Source organism: Protopterus annectens, chromosome 2.part1 (genome assembly GCF_019279795.1).
Source record: "Protopterus annectens isolate FY-2018-M chromosome 2.part1, PAN1.0, whole genome shotgun sequence".
NCBI lineage: Eukaryota > Metazoa > Chordata > Ceratodontiformes > Protopteridae > Protopterus > Protopterus annectens.
Window position 1 is genome coordinate 1,626,478,147 of NC_056729.1, and position 25,089 is coordinate 1,626,503,235.

Genomic DNA, 25,089 nt, shown 5'->3' on the forward strand with positions numbered 1-25,089 from the left:
GGATATCCCATAGCAAATCCTCCCAGGACACAGATATCCTCCGAAGGGCCCCACACAATGGATAATTGGTGAAAGAGCCGCCATCCAAAGAAGTCATAGTCAGAATGCATTGAGATACCAAGGTTACCCCAAAGGTTACCCTAGCTACCATATAGGTGAGCATCCACTGAATCTGGAAACAGTATCAGATCTGGGGACAGCAGTTGACAGTAGTCTGCTTAGACGAATGCTGCTAAAAGTAGTTAAAACCTTTCTATATCGCCCACCTGGATCGCGAAGGGATTACATCGATCAAGAGAGGTCATCGCCCCCCGTACATCCTCATCAGACTCATCGTTACCCTTAATGTATCTGACCCCAATGTACCAGACATCTGACCAGACCCAAGATGCAGCTTGGAAAAGGAAGCAAAAGGATTAAAGGTCAAGGGTCTAAGCAAATGCTGCCGCTTCTATGCTGCTCCAATGAAAGAACTCCCCGCTTTGCTCAGAGCTCATACTTTCCTGTTCATAGGTGCCCTGTATATACCCATGTCAAATGTATAACCCAGATGAATATGAATATGCACCTCAAAAAATCTAGATCAAGGAAACTGATATATGGAGACTTAAACTCGATATGTGGTTATAGAATTGCATGGAGGGGAGGGACAGATTCATCACCCAGACTATGCATGGACATGGAACAAAACCTGCACATGTGAGGCAGAGACCCGCTCCTGTTTGTCTAAGAGGAATCTTGACCCAATGGATGGGAAAATATACCAGGGCCCACACTTCAGTGTCACTGCTTGGACAGAGAACAGAAAAAAAAAATAGATATATTTTATTCAAATCCAAACTAAAGGCATAAAGTACATAACTATGGGCTAGGCTTATAAATGCCCTTGGGCAGATAGCCTAGTATGAACCTATGAACCTATGAACCTAAAATAAAATAACATAGTTTGACTAAAAGCAAGACATTTTGACTAGAACATTTATTTTGTAATAAAATGTTACATATATATATATATATATATATATATATATATATATATATATATATATTTGTTTTGGTTTTTTTTCTAAGTAAACGTTTTACATTGTTTCAGAAACTTCACAAGGTCATGAATATTCATGAATGTTATGGTAATTAACTTTTCACTGTTTTCCATTTTTTTTAACTTCCAGTTTAATCTTAGTTTCAGAGAAGGACAAATAGAACAGATTATAGCGGTATGGTTATGTGTGCAAGAAAGCAGAAGATGTGTTTACCTGTGTTTAGAAGGGTATAAAAGTATTATTGTAGTTGTCCATCCACATCTGATGAAGTCTACTTGGTAGAAACAAAAATGCTGCTGTTTTAAAGTGTATGCATTTATCTAAGTTCTATTTTATATTAAAATTGCTTCAACTGCAACTGCTCGGCTGGTGGTATCTTTCCTGAGTACCTTGGACTTGGTTTTAGTGAAAGTTTGGTGCTTTTTGCCATTTTTTTGTGGATTTTTGTTGGGAAGCGAATATACGAGTAGTTGGTTTATACTGGTGAATACTAGGTTAATTGCCCTAAAGGGCCATTTTATGTCTAGACCACAATCTGAGGTTAGGATCATAGGAAGTTACTAGGCTATTGGCCCTGAGGCCCTTATAAGCCTAGCCAAGAGTTTAGCCCATGCATAGACAAATCAGCATCCGATACCCTTGTCCAGCAGGGACACAGGTGGAATCCCAGGGATGTGTTTTCTATTTCCCATCTAGTTATTCTTCCCTTATAAGGCCCATTATTGAGTACAGTGCCCCATTTGGCATGGACCTCGCAAAAAGGAGTAAAGAGGTATTCTGCTTGATGTGTAGAGGGAGTCTATTCCATAGATGGGGGAGTCTCTAGGACACAAATCTGTCCTGCCAGCAAGTCCTATTGATGTCACAGACCAGGTTGAGACTGCGTGTGTGGGTTACTTGAGTGGAGCTTGACTTGCGGATATGCAGCAGTTCCATCAAAGTGGGGTCCAAGATCGCCTTGTATGCCAGACAGAGGTCACCTCTGAGGAGTCTGTATGAAACAGAGTACAGGGATAGGACTTTTAGCCTCTCTGTGTATGGTAAATTTTTGAGGCCCTGGATTCTTCTGGTGAGGAACCTCTGTGGTCTCTCCAGCTGCTGCATGTCCTTTGTGAGGTACATGCCGAATGGGGCATTGTACTCAATAATGGGCCTTATAAGGGAAGAATACAGGGATGTTATGACCTCCTTATCCCTAGATGTGATACCCTTACTTTTGAGGTGGGCCATGCAAAATGCTTTCCATGCAATAGAAGCAACATGGTGGTCAAAAGTCAGCCTGCTATCGATCTGGGTGCCCAAATCCTTCATGACTGACTGCATGCTTAGAATGTTGTTATTAATGTGATCATTTGTGCGGAGCTCTCTCTCCCCAAAGGGGGGGATGATGCATTTTTTTGTATTCAGCTTGAGGCCATATTTCTGGCACCAATCATTTGTTTGGGTGAGACCCTCTTGGAGGATGTCCACGTCACTAGGGGAATTGATGACAGCTCCCAACTTGCAGTCATCTGCAAAACTGGACAGCCATAGCCCACTGGTTTTGACCTTTACCTCAGAAAAGTATATCCCAAATAACAGAGGTTAAGGTGTTTGCTTTACAAACTCAAGGTTCAGGGTTTGAGTCTCACAAGGGATAATTGGCTAAGCTTAAAATGGCTCACAAGGGCAGTTAGCTTAGTACTAATCTATGAATCTATGAATCTATGGTGACTGTCTCAAAAAAGTTGACCAAATTTAACAGACATAACCTCCTCTTGATGAAGCCAAACTGCGTGGGATTGAGTGTTTGGAGGTTGCCAATGTCCTTGTTAATGAGGTCCATGATAAACCATTCCATGGCCTTGCAGATCAAGCTAGTTTGGCTGATGCCTCTATAATTTCCCGGATCAGTGGATGCTCCACCTTTGTGTAAAGGGATGACAGTGGCTGTCCTCCACTCAGATGGGACAAAACCAGTACTCAGGCTTTGGTTGAATAGGGCACCAAATGGTGCTGCAAGTTCCTTCCTGAGTTCATGTAGGATGCAGCCTGATATGTTATCAGGTCCAATGGAGGCTGTATTTTTTGCCTTTGAGAGAGCAGTGATGACATGATCCCTAGATATAAGGGGAAGGGGGCAGGTACTGGGAATGTCCTGATTTACTGATGGGGGGACAGAGGGGTGAAATTTTCACTGAATCTGTCGGCCATCAAGTTTGCTATATCTATGGCATTTGTATATGTGGTGTCATTGACCACCAGTTCTGAACAGATCTGGGTTGCTTCCTTTGAGATTACGGACATATGTGAAGATAGGCCACGGTGGTGCAGCGGTTAGTCTTGTTGCCTCACAGCAAGAGTTCGATTCTCGCCTGGAGCGACTTCTGTGTGGAATTTGCATGTCCTCCCTGCGGTCGAGTTATATTTGAAAGACATGCAGGTAGGTGCGTGCATGAATGGGTGTGCCTTCTTTGAAGGTTGGGCATCGGGCTGGCAACTTTGCACCATAAAAATCCACTGCCAATCATTAGCGGACAGGAGTTCTGCTGTGGCGACTCCTAAAAGCCAAAGTGTGTGTGAAGAAGGCCTTATGATTGAATCAGTCTTTGTAGCTTGTGTCTATGATGAAAAGATCTTAATCATTATAATAAACTCACCCACCCACTTATAAAATATTGCTCTGGTTCATAGGAGATTAATAGGCTAATGACTACAGGGGGCACTTTTTTAAGCCTTGCCATGCTTCCAAAGGGTGAAATCAAACACTATACCTTGTGATTGTAAGGTAAACACCTTAACCCTTATGCCAACCCGTAACCCTATTAAAAAAAAATCAAGCTTTTCTGGGATTTGAACCCATAACGTTTCACACCCAAAGCAAAAAAAATCTTTTCTCTTGACCAACAAGCAACTGTTTGTATTAGAAAGGAAGAAACAGTAATGTAGTCTGTGGTGCTCATCTCTATTTGCCCATAAAAATAAATGCATAGATGTATAATTGGAGGATAAGGGTGAAATATAGCCATATATTTTATTCAACATATGTAGTCTTGTTTTCTGGGCATATAATTGAGAAGGATAAAGTATTTGGATCAGCAGTGTCTTCATATGAGACTGATGATGAAAATTAAGTATTGGTGTGATATAATTCGGAAGATGAAAAACCCAAAAGATTTGAATTATAACACTTTATACGGTTGATAGCTTTTTACATGGAATTCTACACCCTTATCCAAACTAAGACAAATGTTTTACAAGCTTACATTAGCTGTGCCTTCTGAAACAAGTTAATTTTAGCACAACCCCATTTTCTTGAGAAACTGTAAGCTTTAAAGAAATAGAATTTATTGTTCAGAGGTAATTATGACTTTAAGGTGGTAGAAAGTTATTATGTGTCAAAAGTTCATTGATTCATATGTTATTACTAGACTAATGACCCCCAGGGGACTTTTTTAAACCTAACCATGTCTGCCCAAAGTTGCAGGTGTTTTTCCCCACTTTCCCCAGATCCAGACCAGACTGACTTTGTATCTGCTAAAAAATGGTTTTAGGTATTCTTTCCCCATCTAATAGTAATTCATATCTGTATGACTTCACTTATTCTGCAAGCTCCAAAGCCAGTGCTGCAGCACTGGAGTTTGCCTTCCTGGCCAGCACAACTATTTGTTGTCCCTCCACACATGCATACACACACACACACACACACACACACACACACACACACACACACACACACACACACAGTTTTTGAGTAATTACAATCTAAATTGCTTATTACAGTGTTACAATGTACTTCTAAGGCCATGCACCTCAGGTGAGATCATTATTGGCCTTGTTCCAATGAACCCTAGAATGTTATACATACCACTGAACCATAAGTTCACAGCTTGCAAACTGTTACAGTGTTTTTAAAGGTACCTTTATAAAATGAACAGTTTTATATATTGTAAACTGGCAACCTCTTCTGTTCCCCCCAAATGGTTGGTGGCCAGCCCAGTCACCCCCTTTGTCACACTTTTCCTACAACTCTGGCTATGGCTGTGAGAGCTTTATAATGTTTAATGACCTGATTTTGTCAAGAGCAGATTGTGCCTACTCAACCTGGTGGACTTCTTCAAGAAGGTCAACAAAGCAATGGATGAGGACAAAATGGTGCATATTGCCTACCTTTACCTGGCCAAACAATCTTACACAATACCGCATTCGGGCCTTGTAAGCGAACTTATGAAATTAGGTACAAACTTCCAAGTTACCCATTGGATAGTCAGTTGGCTTACAGATAGGACCCAAGAAATTAGGAAAGAGGCCAGTCACTGGTGTAATCCCTAAGGATCTGTGCTAGTCATCTCCTTTTTGGCATTTACTTCTCTGACATCAATACCCATGTTAAGGGCCTCTGGTTGACCAAGTTTGCAGATGATTGTAAACTACTCACAGTTATAGAATTTCCCAGTGACACTAATACCCTCCAAGAAAGTCTAGCAGACTAATAACTAGTGCTAGACACATGGTCTAAAACTCAATGCCAAGAAATGCATAATAGTATCCTTTGAGAAGATGGCTGCCCCAGAGAACTGCTACAGTTATAATACACCCCTAAGAGTTGATCCAATAGTCAAGGGAATTGAGAACACATGTAGACAGTAACCTGACCTTTTAAAACCATGTGTATAGGGTACTAAGGAAATGATTCTATATTGAGCAACTTGTACACAAGAGTATGGCATCTAGGTCCTAGGATATCATTGTTTCACTGTACTTGGCCCTTATCAGACCAGTCATTGAGTACAACACCACCTTTGGTACTATATGTACCACACCAGGTATGTGCATGGAGCTTCTGCAGAGGTTCCTCACAAAAAGAATACATGGTCTAAACAACATATTGTACATGAACCACTAAAAAACCCTATCCCTGTACTAGGTTTAATAATAATTGCTGAGAGGTGATCTATGCCTGGCCTACAAAGCATCTTCTGATCCTGCTCTGATGGACATGTTACACATCCACAAGACAAGAATTACCCAATCTAAGGACCTAAACCTCATCTGCAACATAAATATGACAAGTTAGAGAGACAAGTATGTGTCTCAGAGACTACCTCTTCTCTGGAACAGGCTTCCCATCCATGTGAAGTAGCATTCTCCCTAACCCGATTAAAACATAACTTGGACCAGTGGATGAGGAAAGGAAATTTACCCCTGGTCTGGCACTTATGTCTGTAGTAGACAGAGGCAGCCTATAAATCCTTGACCACCCGTGCCAAAGCTTGAATATACCCCTTAAAATAACACTACATTAAGAAAACTTGTCAGATGCATTTGGGAATCATGGCTATGCTTAAAAAGGTCCCCTGTGGTCATTAGCCTAGTCATCGCCTATGAACCTATGACCAAACAAATCTAGATATTGTCACCCAAATCCAAATATGATTTACTAATATTTTACAATGGCAGTATTTTAAAAAGAAATATCTTAAATTATCTTAAAAAATCTCTGTTTTTGTGTATTTGTAATTTGACCTTAATCGCCTTGTTGAGGGTTTCCTAAATGAAAACATAAGGGTCCTAAGGAAATTTAACACCTGTCTGTCTAGAGGCTATTGAAGGTCCAGTGTCAATGGCAAGGTCCGAGTCTCAAATGAAAGCTAATATTATGATTTCACTTCTGTGATTCTAAAAGTGCCTAAGCAGATGTCTTTTTTTCTGTTTGTATGTGTGTGTTTGTAATTTGACCTTAGTCATTATACTGGGAGGTTTCTAGCTGAGAGGGTAATGCTTTTAAGGGACAACTCAACACCTATCTGTCCAGAGGCTCTTGTTAATCTAGTGGTAGTGACACCACCATGGTATGCTGAAGATTTTGGGTCTGAGTCTCAAATGACGGTTAACATTATCCTTTCTCTTCTGTGATTCCCGTATAGACATTTACTTTAGAGTTTAAAACCCTTCATGCCAAAGTCACATCTTATTTGATGTCAGAGTCCTTTTTGATTGAAATATCACTTTCAAATAAACTGTACATTGTACTTTAAACTTACAGGTAGCGGGGAGACATAACCAGCAAAAATAAATTTGTTCAGAAAACCATTCATGGAACTTTTCTAGCAACTGTCCCATGTTGATATGTTAAATGCAGCTACAGAAATGCCCCTGTATTCTGAATATTGTTTCCTGTTGCAGGAGTGAAAAGTCAAATAACTAAAAAAAAAAAAAAAAACTTAGAAAGTTGTGGCCATAAGTTGTTTTCATTTTTATTTTTTGGATATACCACAGAAATGTCTATTTTATTATGTCTACATTATAGTGAGGATGGTGGTTGATAGTTTCCAATCACAGTTCACATTTTAGACTCTTAATGAACTTTTAGGCTTAACTTACTCTTGTGGGACAGATAGAAATACCTTCATGGGCTGTCAGTGAGATCAGTTAGTTTGGATTCTGTGAAAAGTTTATTTGTAGAAAAGGCATTAGAAAAGTGAATCTGGCCTTGAACTAGTTATTGTTACTGGATCCATATCAGATGATAGAAATTTCATATGACTGAAACTCATTTGACTGTGACCATAAAACTGAAACTAAAGATACTGAAAAATCACTTGACTGAAACCCACAATACCGAAATCTTACAATGCTAAATTTCAACATATTGAATTGTAAAGTGGACGATATAAAACCAGAATATTTGGGGGACTACGCCCCCCACACCCCCTTAACTATAAAAATAATATAATATAAAAGGGCCTTTTCCCCACTGTAGTGCGATCCTGGAGTTAGTATATAAAGTTGGGGAGGTGTGGGGGCACAGCCCTCCACATTAGGGGGTGTGGGGGGGTGTAGCCAACCACCTATTCTGGTTTTATATCGTCCACTTTACAATTCAGTATTTTGAAATTTAGCATTGTAAGATTTCACTATTATGGGTTTCAGTCAAGTGATTCTTCAGTATTTTGAAATTTCAGTCTTATGGTTTCAGTCAAATGGGATTCAGTCAAATGAAATTTCTATCATCTGATAGGGATAAATTGTTACTATAGTCTGACAATGGCAACACTAGTGCAGGTTTCATGCAGAAACATGTAGGTCAAATAAACACTGTGCATTTTTCTTAAAGAGGTTTGTGTTTGTAAAATTGTTGCCATCCACCCCCACAAACTCTTATGTTTCCACTTTATTCCTCAATTGTGGCTGTTTCTGTTGCCTGTCATGACTAGGTATGTTACTTGGCAAAATTAGGACTTTATGGAAATGGATAGATGATGGCTGTACCTCTTAGCTATAATTGCTCCCTTTTTGTCATTCTTTCTTTCAGGATTATGACAAGCCATACAATCCTCAGGAAGCTGCCAGATTCTTACTGGGTCAGTCAGCTGAGATGCCATCTTCTCACTTTTCAATCCAACCACCGTCAACTGGGTAAGAGTTTTCTAAAATTTCTTACAAATTGCCAGTGCTTAGAAAAGGCAGATATACAATGATGCTGTCCTAAAAAATGAGTGTTGTCTGTTAGTGCATAACCTCACTCGTATTTTAAATCCAAATTAGTGGCTTATGGAACTGGCATAGAAGCATTAATGAATTTGCAGAAGTATCAGCATTGTCTTAGAGTCAAGAAATACCTTCTGTATGTGGTACAGATACATGGTGTTTTACACTTAATTCTAACTGATAAGTTCCACTGATTCACTCACCAAGACAGATTTGGTTTAATGGAAGATAGAAACATGAAAATAAAAGGAGTACTAAAGAGATTCCTTAGCTGAAGTTCCACATAATCAGTGCTGGCAGATAAATGGCATGGCTATCAGCTTTTGTATACATGTCTATTTAATAACACATTTCAATACATTTATGTCAATTAAGAATACAAATGTTATGCACATAGTTTTGCTTGGAATACTATTCTGCTTTTCCAGTTGACTATTCTACCATAAATGCTAGCTTTCAGGTGTCTGTTTTCCATCAGTTCATTTTCTAATTCAGTTATCCAGCTGAGGTTTGTATTAGTAGAAACAAATCAGAGCTGACAGAGCTTCCATACCCCAGCAGCAGTCCTCTGCTTATCCTTAAGTAGGCCAAGTCGTTCCCTGGAAGGGTAAAATCTATAATCTTTTAAGTCTGTCCTGAATCTGCTGAGGAGGCCTCCTCCTGGTGGGAAATACTTGATGCACTTCCCAAGGAGGTTCATAGGAAGCCTCCTCAAAAACCTCAACTAATTCTTCTCCCTCCAGAGAAGTTACTGCACTCAAGGATCCACTTGGATTGATGAATTTCTCACTTTATTATGAAAATTGAGTCAAGCAGACTTACTTTATTCATAGTTATGCACTGTTATTTTTGATTCACTGAATAGTTTTTCATATATCTGCTGAAAGTGTTGTGTCCCACCCACCCTCTCTATCTCTGGTTTGTTTAAAATTGGTGGCTTTTGCAGTTGCAAGCCCCACTATAGATTTGATCTGGGACACTCCCCCCAGTCACATCTCTTTACCACATTCTACCTAATACACTCCTTCTGTACTTGTTTTTAGTCATTTTTAATTTAATTGCATTTTTTAAACGGTGTTTGGTCTAATATTGCTAAATACTCAAGTGTGCTAGCTTGCACTGCATTTGAATTGTTTTTACTGCTGTTTTAGCTACTTTTCTGTAAAAAAAAAAAACTGTAAGCCTGTTTCCTACCTTTCCTATAACTAGTGTAGTCCAGTTACAGATTTTCTGTATTCAGGACTGTATGTAGGCTTCTGAGCCCCCCAAGCCTTTCTGTGTTGGAGGGAAGCCTTCTAGCTTGTCAATGGGAGTAGTAAGCACTAGGTAACCTGTCTACCACATAAGGTGTGGTTCTGGCCCAGAAATTGTAGTTGCTGGCCCTCTGGGCAAACTTTTCCATCTGTCTCAACTTTCTGATTTGAAAGCCTGCATTTGCACTTGTTTCTTTCCTGTAACTAGTCTAGTGCAGATACAGATTCTTAGTTTTAGCACTTGAATTTGCTTATTCGTGCTCAGCACTTGTTCAGAACTTGTTGTAAGCACTAAATAAGCTACTAATTACTATAGCACTAAACCTTCTTCATTACCTAGAGGAAAACAGTTTTTGCACTTACTTTTCTCACTTGCTTAGAGAAAAACAGCTCTTGTACTCACTTTCCTCACTTATCTGAAGGAAGATATTTTTTTATTAAGGCATGTCCAAGGGTCAGCTCCCAGTGTTCTCTCCTGTCTATCTGATGAATCTGGGCATCTTGGGGAAATTCTGTTGCTGCTAAACATCTTGTAAATTCTAATACACCCCAGGAATGGATAGTCTTTAAAAGGTTTGGGGGGAAAGTATATTCTTCTGCAACACTTATTTTTAGAATTCTGAATTGTCAAGCCCACATGTTAAAGTTTATGCTTGCTTCTTTTGAGAATAATAGGAACATTATAGCTTATTTTTCCTTGTATGAAGAAAATCATTTGTATATAATCTTATTGCTTCTGTATCTCAAGTTACTAAGAGCTCTTTCAAGTGTTTTATGATGCAGCTGATGCCACTTCCATAGCTGCTGACACTGCAACTGTAACTGTTATGAGAATGTGTACTTGGTTGCATACACAAAACCCTCCTGAGGATGTAAAAGCTGAAATTTTGAATTCACCCTTAGAGAGGTTATACTTGGACCATCTGCTACAGAGGTCCTTAAAAGTGTGGTGAAAGGGAGTTTCTTTGATTTTGCAGCATACCTTCTCCAAATTTCTCACATGTTTTACAGATAACTCTGTACCATTTTACAAAATCAAGCTACTGGTAAACAAACTTTTAAAAAGCAATTCCAAGTAAATGAGTGGACATAGGAACAGCAAAACGATCCAGTTTTCCAAATAAAACTTCTGTTTATTAAAAATTAATGAACATGAGCACTTTCACAGTTAAACTGTTTCTTCAGATGATGAAAAGCAATGGCAAGAGGGTCTGAAAAGAGAGGAGGAGTCCCCCAGAAAGAAAGAATGACATTCTCTGTCTTTTGGCTTTTCCTGGTTAGGGGTCGCCACAGCAGAACTCCAGTCTGCTAATGATTGGCAGTGAATTTTTACGGTGTTGAGTTGCCAGCCCAGCACCCAACCTTCAAGGAAGGCACACACACACATGCACCTATCTGCATGTCTTTAAATTCATTTGACCGCTGGAAGGACATGCAGACTCCACACAGAAGGTGCTCCAGCCGAGAATCGAACCAGAGAACATCTTTTTGTAAGGCAACAACGCTAACCTCTGCAGCACTGCAGCTTCCTAGGAAGGACATACTAATAATTCTGAATGACTATTTAAAGAATGTCCCCCTGCTCTTCCCACCCTGGCAAACCTCTTATTCTTCCCCAAAGTCTGGCCCTCTATTTCTGTCTTTGACAACAGAGAGCCTCAGACAAATAGGTTCTGAGAGTGATTCATAAAGGATGCAAGTGTCACTGGGAAACTCTACCTCCTTTTCAGGCAATTCCTCCTCATCCACCAGATTACCCCCCCCCCCCCCCCCCATCATTCAGCATCTGCTAACTCAGGGAGTAATAGAAGATATTCCTCCTTCTTGGAAAGTGGAAGATTTTTATTCAAGAATGTTTCTAGTACCAAAGATAGAAACCTTATGGAGGCCAGTCTTAGATCTTTCTTTTCAAATCAGTTTGTGAAAGCTCCAAAGTTCAAACTGTTATCCTTTCCTGTTACCTCACATGCCTCATTTGAGTTTTTAGTTACCCTTGATTTAAAAGCTGCGGAGGAACCAGGTTTGGGCCCGCACCCAGCCGAGAGGCCATGAGGTTCAGGGTGAAAAATTTCACAAGATCTTTCTTGTAACAACATCCTCGCGAGATTCTTCAGTCGCACCTTGGATTCTCTCATGTCTGGTCATTCTTTCCTTTCATGGTGGTCTCAATCCTCAGGTAATCTTTTGCCTCTTACTCCAAATGAGGTCTCCCTGTTTCGATCGCTTTGCCCCCCACAGAATGCTTCCACGACTTGAATCGGCTCCTTCCTCCCCCACTCTCCCCACCTCTCCTGCAACCTACCTCCTGCAACTCCCCGGTCTCAGAGAGCCTCAGCAAGCTCACTACCTCTTCTGCCCTGGCTTCTGCGCCCCTGCTCAGCCCTGCCCCCCCTTGTATGGTCTCAAAGTGGAATGGCCTCGGATCCCTGGATTCATCGGATCATCTCATCTCCCACCCTCTGGGAATTCTGACCCAAATCCCACATTGAATCTGAATGCCTGGCTTGAATTCCCGGTTCCAATGCACACCTGACTGGTCGTCACGGTCGTCCAGGCTCGGCATCATGATTAGGACTCCTGGTATCTTCCACCAGTCAAGGTTTAAATGGAAGATCATCTCTATTCCACTGCGGCAGGAAGTTTGGATCCTTTTCTCAGCACTATGTCGAGCAGTGCTGGATTTTTTAACAGACCTCTTTCATCAAGGCAACTATCACTTCAGCCAGAAGTCCGACTGAACTCGTCAAACCACCTCCTCTCCTTCACCTTTCCTTTTTCCCTTCCTTCTTCCAGGTAGGGTCATCCACAGGATCATCCACCATCAACTGACCAAATAACGTGTTTTTTTCCCCAGTTTAAAACAAGTACTCAAACAAATTGCATTCCTGATGTTCATAGACAACATTCTTTTTACATTTCTCACACAACAGCTCACAGGCAATCAGATCAGCTGTTCATCTCCTTTACTTTTTTTTTAAATTTGCTTTACAAGAATCACACTATCGAGATGGATTGATTGCTATATTATGCAGGCTTATGATGACACTTCAGGTCCACCACCTCAGAGGGATACGGGCTCATTCTACTAGGGCAGTCTCCACGCCAGCCGCCTTTAAGTCCCGTGTGTCATTGGATGATATAAGAGCATCCTGCCAGCCAGCAGTGCTCGAACATCCTTCCATGACGGCCCATCCCACAGGTTATGCGAAGTCTGCTGTCTTCAGATTTAGAAGTTATGAACTCACCATAACGATCCATCTTTATAGGTGACTTGACTTCATTTGGACCATCCCCTCCATCCCCATCCCCCTCTATTTAGCAGTATTTATACAGCTTTATTTTTTTTGTATTATTACTATTATCAGTAACTCAATCCCCAGGGTCATGAGGGATTGTAAGGGGTTTAGAGGGAGGGGGAGGAGAGGGGAGCCTCCAAGCTTTTTTTGAGGCGGGCTCGGATCCGAGGTCAGATCGATACCACAGGTTGCATCCAAATGAAGTCACCTACTCAGATGGTTATCATCATATGTCAGATTCCATTTTTTTTGTCCTTTGGATGCAACATTAAACTGAGGTCGTTCTGCTTAAGTTGGTGGTAGCTCAGGTGGATGTAGAAGATTCCATGATACCTATTGAAAAGAGTAGGGGAACTTCCACAATTCCCTGGCCAAATTTCCCATAATAGTATAACTGCAACTTTGGGTGTCCCCCCTGAAAAGAGATTATTACTTACTGGGACTAACCTGGTCACCAAATGATACATTAATAAAACAAAATATTCTTAAGGTTTTCTTTGTCTAGATCACATTTTCCATCCACTGCATTATCCTTTCGGTTATTCACTGCTCCAGGGATATTTACAAAGTCTCTAGAGTTGATAGCCTACTGCAGACTGCAAGGTATTCACATTTTTGCACATTTAGACAACTTGCTTATCTTTGCAGAGTTTTTTTCAAAGTATCTGGAATCTCTCACTTGGGTGAGACATCTCTTACACAGAGTGGAGTTTCAGGAGAAAATCCAAACATCTTGCTTGATTCCTTCTTATAGGATTGTTTCCCTGGGCTGTCTCCTAGATACCTCAGTTCACAGAGCTGTTCTTCCACAGGAAAAACTAGATCCATATCTCTATTCCTGAATATTTCCACTCAAACCAATACCTCAGCAAGGGAATTTTTAAAGGTATTAGGATTCATAGCATCCATGATTCGTATGAGTCCCCTATCCAGACTCCATGTGAGAAAAATTCAGTGATACCTATAATCAGTATGGTCCAAACATCAGCAACCCCTGACATTCCATGTTCCTGTTTTTGGATTTGTGAAAAGGAGAACTCTACCATTTTCCCATCCAGCTACAGCACAAATTGTAACTACAGGTGCCTCAGACTTTGCCTGGCAACAATGTTTATGGGAGTAAAATACATGGTCTTTGGTACAAAAAAAACCCCCAAAAAACACATAAACATAAAAGAGATGTTAATAGTAGTAAATGGTTTCAACCTTCTCAGTCATTTATGGATCCCATCCCAGGACCATTTATAGGTGGTTACAGACAACAGTGTGGTACATAAACAAAGGGAGGGGGGCAGATCTTACCGTCTGTGTAGACTAGCCGAGGTAGGCTGGGATATAGCTTTTCAGCACAATCTCAATTTACAGGCATCTTACATCCCATCAGTACACACTTTTTGTGACATAGAAGTGAGCATAACTAGGACAGACCCACAGGAATGGAAACTGAATCAGGAGGAGTTGACAAGTTGCCCCATAAGTATATCAGGTCAAAAATATCTAAAACGCATTACATCATTCTTGTTGAGATATAAAAATGCAAAATCATCCTTAAATGAATGTGGATGTTTCAGTAACCATCTGAAGAATTAGAAGCAGCAATGTTGACTTTGCAGAGTAAATATCAAAAACTCTAGCTGAATAGCAAAAAGATCTACACCCAAAGTACTGAATTTCAAAACACATCTCTAATAACCAAAGGAACTCCTCCACTTGTATTCATAAGAAAATGTGCTTTGTTTATTTATTTATTTATTTTTTATTTTACATCTGTTTACTGGGGAAGTCTGACTGGGCAAGGTTATTCGTTTTCAGCAGAGGCCCAGGGAGAAAAGCTCCCCACAATATAATAAGTACAAGAATGACTAACGATACAACGTGACAGTCCAAAGCACAAGAACAGATTTACAACAATTAGAAAAGAAGCTAACTAACTTCTAAAAGATTCCCACTTGAGCATTAATAATACAGTTAAAAGATAGGAATATTAGCAATTTTGTTAAACAAACAGCAATGTTAAACTAAAAAACTCAATAAAAAAATCTGTGGACATTAGTATATCATGTTTTGCATGGATTTATATGGGTTAGAAGCTCTGGAAAGGCCTAATGCCAAATATTTAGAGAGGATGTGGAAATAAGAGTCTACTTAAAGAAGTTAGCCTGGGTCAGAGCATGTACATATCCAAGACTTAGAGAAATAGGATTTTAGTTGGTTTTTGAAGCTGACTTTATTTGTAACCTGACTTCGAATGGAAGGGAGTTCCACATTTTTGCGACAGTATGAGTCAAGGGAATCACCTGAGTTGTATCTACTTTTGGATACTTCCACTAGTCCTTTGGGTGGACCTTAGCTGATAGTTGTTGGTGTAGTGGTTGATATTTCAACAACAGTTAAGTACTTTCATCCTATAGCAACAACTTTACTTTAACAGAACTGTTAAAAACGTTCTCAGCCTCACTTTAAAAACTAAGAATCAGTCATGTGATCACCATTAGCCAATCAAAATCAGCAAGTAGAATTAGCATGCACAAAAACTTAAAGTGAAAAAACACTTAAATGATATTGTGTGTGTGTACCATTGTATACACATACACCTATGTATAGTTAGTATTCCAAAGACTTTGGTTTATTCTTGTCAGTTAGGTGATGTGAGTACTGGTGGATGGCTTCTGTATAAAAAGGTACTTAAGAGGACTGGTTCAGCTTTCAGCAGGCCTTATATAAAGCCATTCAATCTCTTAAGCCCTCTCTTCTAGCATCTTCCCTAGTTAAATGAAAGAGAGCTTCTTCTTTCTTCAAAGGAAGAAGAAGAGATCTTCTTCTTCCTTTGAAGAGGAAGTTCTCTCTGACTCTTCTGTGGAAAGATTAATCTATGCCTCTTAATTACCCCCCCCCCCATTTCCTGTGAGTCTGAATCTGAGAATACCCCTTTCTTAAATTCTCCTGGTAAAAGGTTTATTTGAGTGGGAAGGTATGGAAGGATTGGAATCTCAAAAATAGTATTATGTGCGAGTTAGTATTGATTTCCCAAAGCCAGTAACCATTCCTCTTTTTGTTAGGGACTTGGAGGATGCTTTCATTGCAGATGCTGTCTTCCCAGACTCAGTCCATTACCTCAGAAAAAAAAGATTCACCAGGGTAGCAGATTCACAAAATTGTATACAAAAATTCTGTTGCACACCCTACTATTAGTTCTCTAAATGGGGACAGACTCTCTGAGGCCTTTTCCTCTATCTGTTCAGTTTCAAATGAAAAGAACAGTAATGCCTCTCAAATGTTTTGGGAAAAGGGTTTATCATTTTATGGTTTAGCCCTCATGGCAATTAATTGCCAGACTCCTATATCTAAATAACTGCTATAATTTTTTCCAATCTGCAACAGTCTCTTTCTAGCTTTCCAAATTCAGAAACTAAATTTTAATTTACTTGATGATGTCAGTTCTGCTTCCCACATCACTAAGCATTCTGTTATTCTTTCCAAATCTCAAAACAGGTCTCCCTTTTCCTACATGCCTTTTCAGTCGGCTACCATGGACATCTTAGACTTTGTATGTGGGGCAGTATCTCAAAGAATCAAGGTCCAGAGCATTTGTGAGCCTCATTTCAGACATAAATTTATAAATCTCAAAAATGATTCTCCTAATGAAAGCTTTCAATGCTCTAACTCAGCTGTGTACTCTTGGACTACTGTTAGTGATAACAGATAACACCATAATGATGTGATATGTAAGCAAGCAAAGGTGTGTGAGACTTTACACCCAGTGCAGGCTAGCCATGGTTGCCTGGGATCTGTTAAGTTCAGCACAGATCAACTCTAAAAGGAACATATATTCTGTCAGTGCAGATCAACGACAAACCCTCACAAGTAGATGTTACACCCAGATGTCTTTGGGGAAATTGTCTACTCAAGGGGAACTCCTCAAATAGATTATTATTCCTCATATCTTAGCAGACAACTAAAACAGTTCTGCTCCAGAATACTTTGTTCATGGAAAATGGGTGCATTTTCTTCTTGTATTGGAATGTTCCTACTAACGATCAAGAAGGACTTACCAAATATGCTTCTGGTGACTCCCTTTTGGCCCAGACAACATTGGTTCTCCCTTCTCATGCATCTGGCCCACGGCAGTTACCAAAAATTATGTCAAAGAGTAGACTTGCTCACACATTACCAAGGGATCTCACATTCATCATAGCATTCAGAATCTTCATCTAACTGTATGGATAATTGTTTTTTTGCCCCATTTAGGCACCTTTTTCAGAGGACAAGCAACGTTTTTTTAAGAGTCTATAAGATCAAGACTCTGAGATGTTTGAGATGTATGTTTTTCATCAACAGGGAAGAAAAAAAAAAGCTAATGTTCCCCCAGTCTTAATGAGAACATCTCTATAGCTCAAACCTCTCAATCTCTTAATGCAAAAAATCTGGACAAAGCTTGACAAAATGGGGGTACAAACAGGGACATATTTTAAATATTGCTCTTATAAACACAGAAAGTTGCTAGAGTAACAGGATTTGTTTTAATATAGATTTTCTGAAGGATTTGAAGTCTGAAACTCAAATGTATGTCATTATTTAGTGACTTCAATCCTGAGATCATCCCAGTGATTTCCCAGGAAAAAAAGACCCTTTTAAAATTGAGAGCTGCAAAATTGTGATGTGAAGTGCATTTATTGTTTTTTTAAAACATGTAATACCAAAGCAATGATTTTTTTCTTTAGGAGATTTTATTGTAATGGTGGTGGTTGGTCACTAGAGGGAGGCTTTGCATTAGTTTTTTTATAAAATGCATATTATTATGGTATGGTTTGTAAGCTGCGGTGGTGCAGCGGTAGCGTTGTCACCTCACAGCAAGAGGCTTTCCGTTCGATTCTCAGCTGAAACGCCTTCTGTGTGTAGTCTGCATGTCCTCCCCGTGGTCGAGTGGCATTCGAAAGACATGTGTGACTGGGCGTGCCTTCATTGAAGGTTAGCTGTTGTGCTGGCACCTCGGCACTGTAAAGTTCTGCTGCCAATCATTAGCGGACCGGAGTTCTGCTGTGGCGACCCCTAACCGGGAAAAGCCAAAAGAAATACAACAACAACATATTTATGGTTTGTACAAGAACTAATAATACAAATATTTTCTAATGGCTGTTATAAAGACCTGGTTTGCACATAATATGATTTACTTACACTGATTTATAAAAACTTTTAAACTTATTATAAGTATTTAATCAGAAATGTTATTAAAGTATGTATTTATTTTTTTAGTAGTTTAAGGACAAATTGATGTTTGAAATGGTTTTAATTAGATAATTGATGGGATTATAAAAGAAAGGTAGTATGGGATACATTGCATCTGATGAAGTCTTTATATTGAAGACGAAAATGCGGTGATTAAAGTTTAGCGTTCATGTGTTTTATATATTAAAGGAGTGTTTTTCATTATTTGGTCACGGACTGCTGTTTCTCCTCTCTGGGTGCTATTTTGGTCTTTGGTTACTGGAAGAAAAAAAAAGCTTTTTATTTGAATTCTACTTAAATATTTTAAGATGGACTTAGGGTGGCCTCTGTGGTGATACAGTTTTTGTACTTCTCTGCTTTTTGTCCACGGTTTAGCCAAAAAAGTTATTGGTTAATATTTTTTAGTTTGTTCTAGGAACTTAGTCTTGTAGCTTCATTTGCAGCTGTGTGAAGATTATGTATCACTGCAAGATTTTAGCTTTGTTTATACATTGTACTGCACTTCCATTTCCATAAGTAGAATTACATGTAAAAGGTAGCTTTTTTGTATTTTGAACCAGATCCGGGGTCTCAGTCTTGTAGCTTCTTTCACAGTTGTGGCAAGACTGTGTTTAGAGTACTACTTCTTTATTTTTGTTTTATTTGTTGATTTTGCTTTTAAATTATTCTAAAGGTCCCCAATACCTTGTCAAGACAGTTTAAGTTGTTTTTTCATATAATTACAGTCACAAGCAATCATTCTTGGTGTAATTACACGAAGAGGCAGTGCCCTGTACAGACACAAATGCCCAGAAAGTAAATTTGTCTATAAAAAAAACATTAAATTATAAGTATGTCTAAACAAAGCCATTGCACATAGACAAGCTTCGAGTAGCTAGTTTGCACATTAATCAGCATCACTATCAATCAACAATAACTTAGTCTGGTAACAAATCACAGAGGCCACCCAAGGAAACCGCTGTATATTCCAGTCCCTGAACTACAGTAGCCCGTGCAAATACAGTGCAATTTCAAAATGTCTCCATAGCCAGCTTGGTAGATATGGGCATCGTTAAAAACCAAGCACAGTATGCTAAAGATGCACATATACTATTTCACTGTAGGTAAAAAGCTTGCGTACAAACTAGGCTGGCAAGAACACACACACACACACACACACACACACACACACACACACACACACACACACACACACACACACACACACACAAACACACTACATCCACCACAGTGTCCATCACACATATGCACCAACTTATGCTGAGGCAATAAAAAGCAATCTTCCCAAACCTCAAAGACCTCTTAAGCCTATAAATAGCAACAACTATCCTCAGAAATCTCTATAGCACTCACCAAAAGCAACAGCAAGCAACACACATATACCTATACCCAGTGGAACCCTGAGAGCAAAGCCCATAAGGCACTCCAACACATTGCCCAAGACTCTTGTCATGGGGGACCCCACTGTATGGCATACAGGTGTCCCACTCACCAGACTGAACAAGGAGAAGATAATGTTTTGTTGCTTAACTGGAGCCAGGATCTGCCAAATCATATAAGCACTCAAGTCACTACACCATAAGCACCAATATGATGCTATCCCAGTCCATATGGTGTTAACGACCTGAGATATATATCCCTGGACTGTATGAAGACAGACATTGTTGATCTCTCTGAATATGTGTCTCAGGCAGATATGTGCCTTGCATTGAGCATCATTCTACCATCACAGAGGATGATGCCACAGTACGAACAAAAGATGATCAGCTTCAATGATTGGCTTTGTTTCTGGTGTCTTTCTAGGGGGTTCAATATTTGTCTGTATGAGAAGACATGGTTAATAGACCATGTTGCTTTCCAAAGGATGGTCTGCACTTATGCCCCCTAGTCTCTGAATATTGGCTAATACTTTATTCACCCCTTAGAACCTTTTTTAGGCAATGCCAAATTGACAGACCTGCTTACATTGCAAATAAAACTCAAAGAATTCTAAAGGTGTTACTGCTCAATGCTAGGAGACTAAATAAGAAACTCCACACCCTACAAGCTCTGCCCACTCTTAAGAATATAAAAATCAGTGTCATTACAGAGACATAATTTAAATTTGTAAAAAAATACTCTGGCAGTGCAAGGATTCAGTGCCTTCCATATATTTAGACCATCAGTGGGAGAGTCTCAGTCTGTTTTAACAACAAGCATAACTCTATGTTTGTTAAACAGGATGATGCCCAGTAATTTATCCAAGTGCAAATCACATACCATATCCTGTGATCCTAAAATTCCAAAGCTTGTACCTAGACCCACTGGAGACATTCACCTTTAAACCAAATGCCCTCTTCATGGTACTGTAATGCCTTCTCTAGTAAGGTCAGACCACAAAACGGTCTCCTTTGAAGTAAAAATAAAACCTGGACCCCCCAGCTAAACCTGGAATATTCAGGAACTATTCTGAGGCTAACCTGCTGCTATTAAGTGAGAACTTGGCAAACTTTCAAGCCCCCATAAACCCTGAGAATACTGCTACCTATGCAGAACTGTTCACTGAAACCATGTACAAGTATGTTAATAGCTGCATAAATGCAGCTGTACCCACCAGGAAGAAGTACAGAACTAACTCAAAAAACAAGCCACCCTGGTGGAATCACAAAGCAATAGGCTGTATAATAGGAGGAAGAAAATCATGGCAAAAATTAGGAGTTGCAGTACCCAGCAGGATAAAAGCACTCTCATCAAACTAAACAAACAACTCACAGGACAAATAAAGTCTACCAAAGCCAATTTAAGGTAAGTTTGGCCTCCTAGGCCAAGGGCATCCATAGAGCATACTTAAGCTATGTCCACAGTCTCAAAGGCAATACACAATTGTGTGCAGAGCTTATTGTAAATGGAGCCACCTATACTGAGCCAGAAGACATAGCAAACCTCCTGGCTGATAAATTCAGCTCCAACTTTACCCCTCTCTCCCCTTCAACATTACCTCAGGAAATATCATCAAATGTAACTCCCCCTACTATCACTAGGGAATAGGTCCTTAATGCTCTCTCTAAGACCAAGAACACTGCATCAGTGGGCCCAGACAGTATCCCAGGATGCCTTCTAAATAGCATGAAACATGATGTATCAGGGCCTCTGGAATTACTATTTAACTGTAGCCTCTAAACAGGCTTCGCACATCATGAATGGAGAAAGGCAACAGTCATCTCTCTGCACAAAGGTAGGCCCTCTACAGACCCTGGCAACTAGAGACCTGAAAGTCTTACTAGTCTTATATGTAAACCCATGGAAAGAATTATCATGAAGATGATCAACAGAGATATAGTAAACCTCCAGACATTGGACCCAACCCAGTTTGGTTTCATCAAGGGCAGATCATGCCTACTCAGCCCGGTGGACTTCTTTGAGAAGGCCACCAAAGCAATGGATGAGGGAAAATTCTTTCACATTGCCTACCTGACCTGTTCACATTGAACTGGCCAAGGCATTTGACAAAATACCCACTCAGGCATTTTTGACAAACTCAAGAGGTTAGTTACAAACCTGTATGTCACCCATTGGATAGCCAACTGGCTCACAGGCAGGACCCAGGAAATTAGAATTGGGGAGTCCACCTCTACAAAGAGGCCAGTCACAAGTTGAGTTCCTCTGAGATCAGCCCTTGGACCACTCCTTTTTGGCATTTGCTTCTCAGAAGTCAAAGCCAATGTCAGTGGTCTCTGGCTGACTAAATTTGCAGATGATTGCAAATTAGGAGTTGTCATTGAATCTCACACTGACACAAATGTTCTCCAAGAGGAGCTGACACAGACAAACAACTGGTGTCAGAGCCATGGGCTAAAACTAAATGCCAAGAAATGCATAATAGTATCCTTTGGGAAGTCATCCATCCCTGGTAACTATCATGTTGACAACACATCCCATAGAACTGACCCAGTAGTTAGGGACTTGGGGGCAAACATGGATAGTAATCTAGCCTTTAACCATCACATGTCTACAGTGGTGAAGAAATCATTCTATGTTGCATAACTGATAAATAAAGCTATGGCATCTAAGTCTAAGGAAGTCATTGTTCCACTGTATTCAGCATTCATTACACCTATCATTGAGTACAGTGCCTCCTTTGGTATGTACCTAACCAGGCATATCCAACAACTGGAACCTCCACAGAAGTTCCTCATGAAAAGAATAAAGGCATAAGTAAAACTTCCTATGCAGACTGCCTCAAGGCTCTATCCCTGTATTCTGTCTCCTACAAGCTTTTGAGAGGAGATCTATGCCTGGCATACAGGGCATTGTCAGACCCCACTCTGATGGACCTCCTGCATATCCACACAACAAACAGCATCAGAATTACCTGTTCTGAAGACTTACACCTTGCCTGTGATATAAACAGGACCTGCTGGAGAAATAGGTATGTATCCAAGAGACTACCCCATCTATGGAAGTGGGTCCCCATCCGTGTGAAGCAGAGTTCTTCCCTAACCCAATTCATGTGCAACTTTGACAATTGGATGAGAAACTGAAAATTCTTCCTTGGTTTGGCACCTATGTCTGTAATGGACACAGGTACCCTGTAAATGGTTCCTCTCCCAGGCCCATGCTTACACGTATCAAGGGTATCAGAACTTGTCAGAGATTTGGGATGCATGGCTAGGGTTAAAAAAGTCCTTGTGGTCATTAGTCTAGTAAACACCTATGAACCTATGGAAGAATTTAACTACCCCTGTACAGACTGGAAAATATATACTGCCTCATACTTGCAGGCACAATTCCTATACTTTATTAATACAAATACCCTTGACCAGATAGTGAGCACACCCACCAGAGTTTCAAACATACTGGACCTAGTAGTCATTAATATGGGAGAGCTCTGCACCCACCCCCCACCCTAGGTCATGTCCTCAGCAAACCCTGCAACAATTATGAACTATTCCAAAGGAAACTACATCCTATTATGCAATAGCTTGTCAAAATTCAATGCCCCATCCCAACCCCGAGTTCATAGCAACCTATGCAGAATTGTTCACAGACACCATGTACAACCATGCAAATGACTAAGTAAGAGACTACTGTACCTATTAGAAGTAAGCCCAAAACAAACTCTAAAAACAAACCACAGTGGTGGAGTCCTAACTTTAATAGGGTATATAACTGGAAAAAAAGTCATAGCTAAAATCACGAAGAGCAACTCCCATAATGATAGGAGCTCTCTAATTAAAATAAACAAGAAACTAAAAGGACTAATTAAGTCAGTCAAGGTCAATTACAAGGTCAAGATAGCCCCACAGGCTAAAGACAACAACAAGGCGTTCTACAGCTATATCCAAAACCTCTCAGGCAGCACACATCAGTGTGTCAAACTGGTGAACAGTAGTGCTACCTTCACTGAGCAGAGTGGCATAGCGAATTTGCTGGCTGTCAAATTCAGCTCAAATTTCAGCCCCAATCCCCCCATGAAATACCTATCATATGCCCCCAACCCAATCCCCCCATGAAATACCTACTATCATATGCCCCCAACTATTAACATAGAGCAGATGTTTTTCGTGTTTCACTGTTGCAGTCATCACCTGTGGGTTATCCCTGCTGTGGTAGTCCTCGGCCGGCCCAAATACCAGAGTCAATTTTTTTTGCTTCGGCTGCAGTCGCCTGTATTCTAACATCAGGTTGTCAGTGCTATAAAGCAAGGCAGCCGATGTCATTACATTGGTCTTTCTTGCCGTGGAGTCCATAGCAGAAGCAGTCGGTCGCTACCAGAAGTTGAATTTCAGCTGAAAATGTCTAAATACCCCTTTGGGGATCCTTTTTTCTTGCACTAACCGATGTCCGAAAAAGTTAACAATTGTCTCACTTGTGGAAAGCAGATCCCACACCGAGACTTCCATTCTTACTCCATCACTTGTTTAGGCTCAGACCACGACGTTCCCCATTGCTGGTTCTGTGCCATCTTTAATTCGAGAACCATTCACCATAGACCTCTTTTTGTAGACTGTTATTTTCATGTTCCGTCTTCACATTCCGATATGGCATCCATAAGCCAGCAATCTGTGGACATTCTGAAAAAAGGTAGAGATAAAGACAGAGACAGACCACACAAGGCTAAGCCTTCCAACGATGCTACTGCTAAGCAGGTCATCAGTTCTCTGGAATTCAGTGAGACGCTTTTACAGCCCCAGATGCCGATTCGATATCTATGCAGGCCTCTACCGAGACCCTTTTGGAGTCTGATATGCCGCAGAAATCTTCTTCGTCTTCCAAGGATTTGGCTGTCTCTGCCTCGGTTGAGTCGGGAGCCGCAATGCAGGCACCGGCTTCCGAGGTGGCCTTTCACACTACCGAATCTAGACAAAAAAACAACGCCTTCTCATCCTACTACCTTTTCTCTTAGACCAACAGATTCTCTCAGGCCTAGAAGCCAGGCCACTCATAGGAAATCTGCTTCTAGCCACCATCTTGCTACTGCTCCTCCACCCCAAGCACAAATGCTTAAAATGGCGGAGGATCTCATCTCCCTTATCTAGGGTAGTCAGGTCACAACTTCTAAAAGGAAAAGGCACCCTTCTCCAGAAATTATGACATAACAGGATTCTGAGGAATTTGACTATTCGGTTTTTGAAGAGGAACAGCATCCCTTAACTGCTTATGAGGATTCAGATGCAGAGGAATCCATCCCTTCTGCCTCCCCTCCAGAGGATCTTTCCTTTGGGGAAACACTTCACTCCCTTAGTGAACATTTCCAATGGGAATCTCAGGACATCCCACAGTCTAAGAAAAGACTTTGGACCTGCCTCAGCACAGACCCCT

At 40.4% G+C, this 25,089-nt stretch overlaps 1 protein-coding gene across 1 annotated transcript in view; it reads left to right on the forward strand.

Moving 5' to 3' along the window:
* LOC122794563 (coiled-coil domain-containing protein 63-like) overlaps positions 1 to 25,089 on the forward strand; it is an 867,658-nt gene that overhangs the window by 666,326 nt on the left and 176,243 nt on the right. Inside the window, exon 13 of the mRNA XM_044063060.1 lies at positions 8,338 to 8,441. Within this exon, the coding sequence (XP_043918995.1) occupies positions 8,338 to 8,441 (104 nt within the window). The remainder of the gene's footprint in view (positions 1 to 8,337; positions 8,442 to 25,089) is intronic.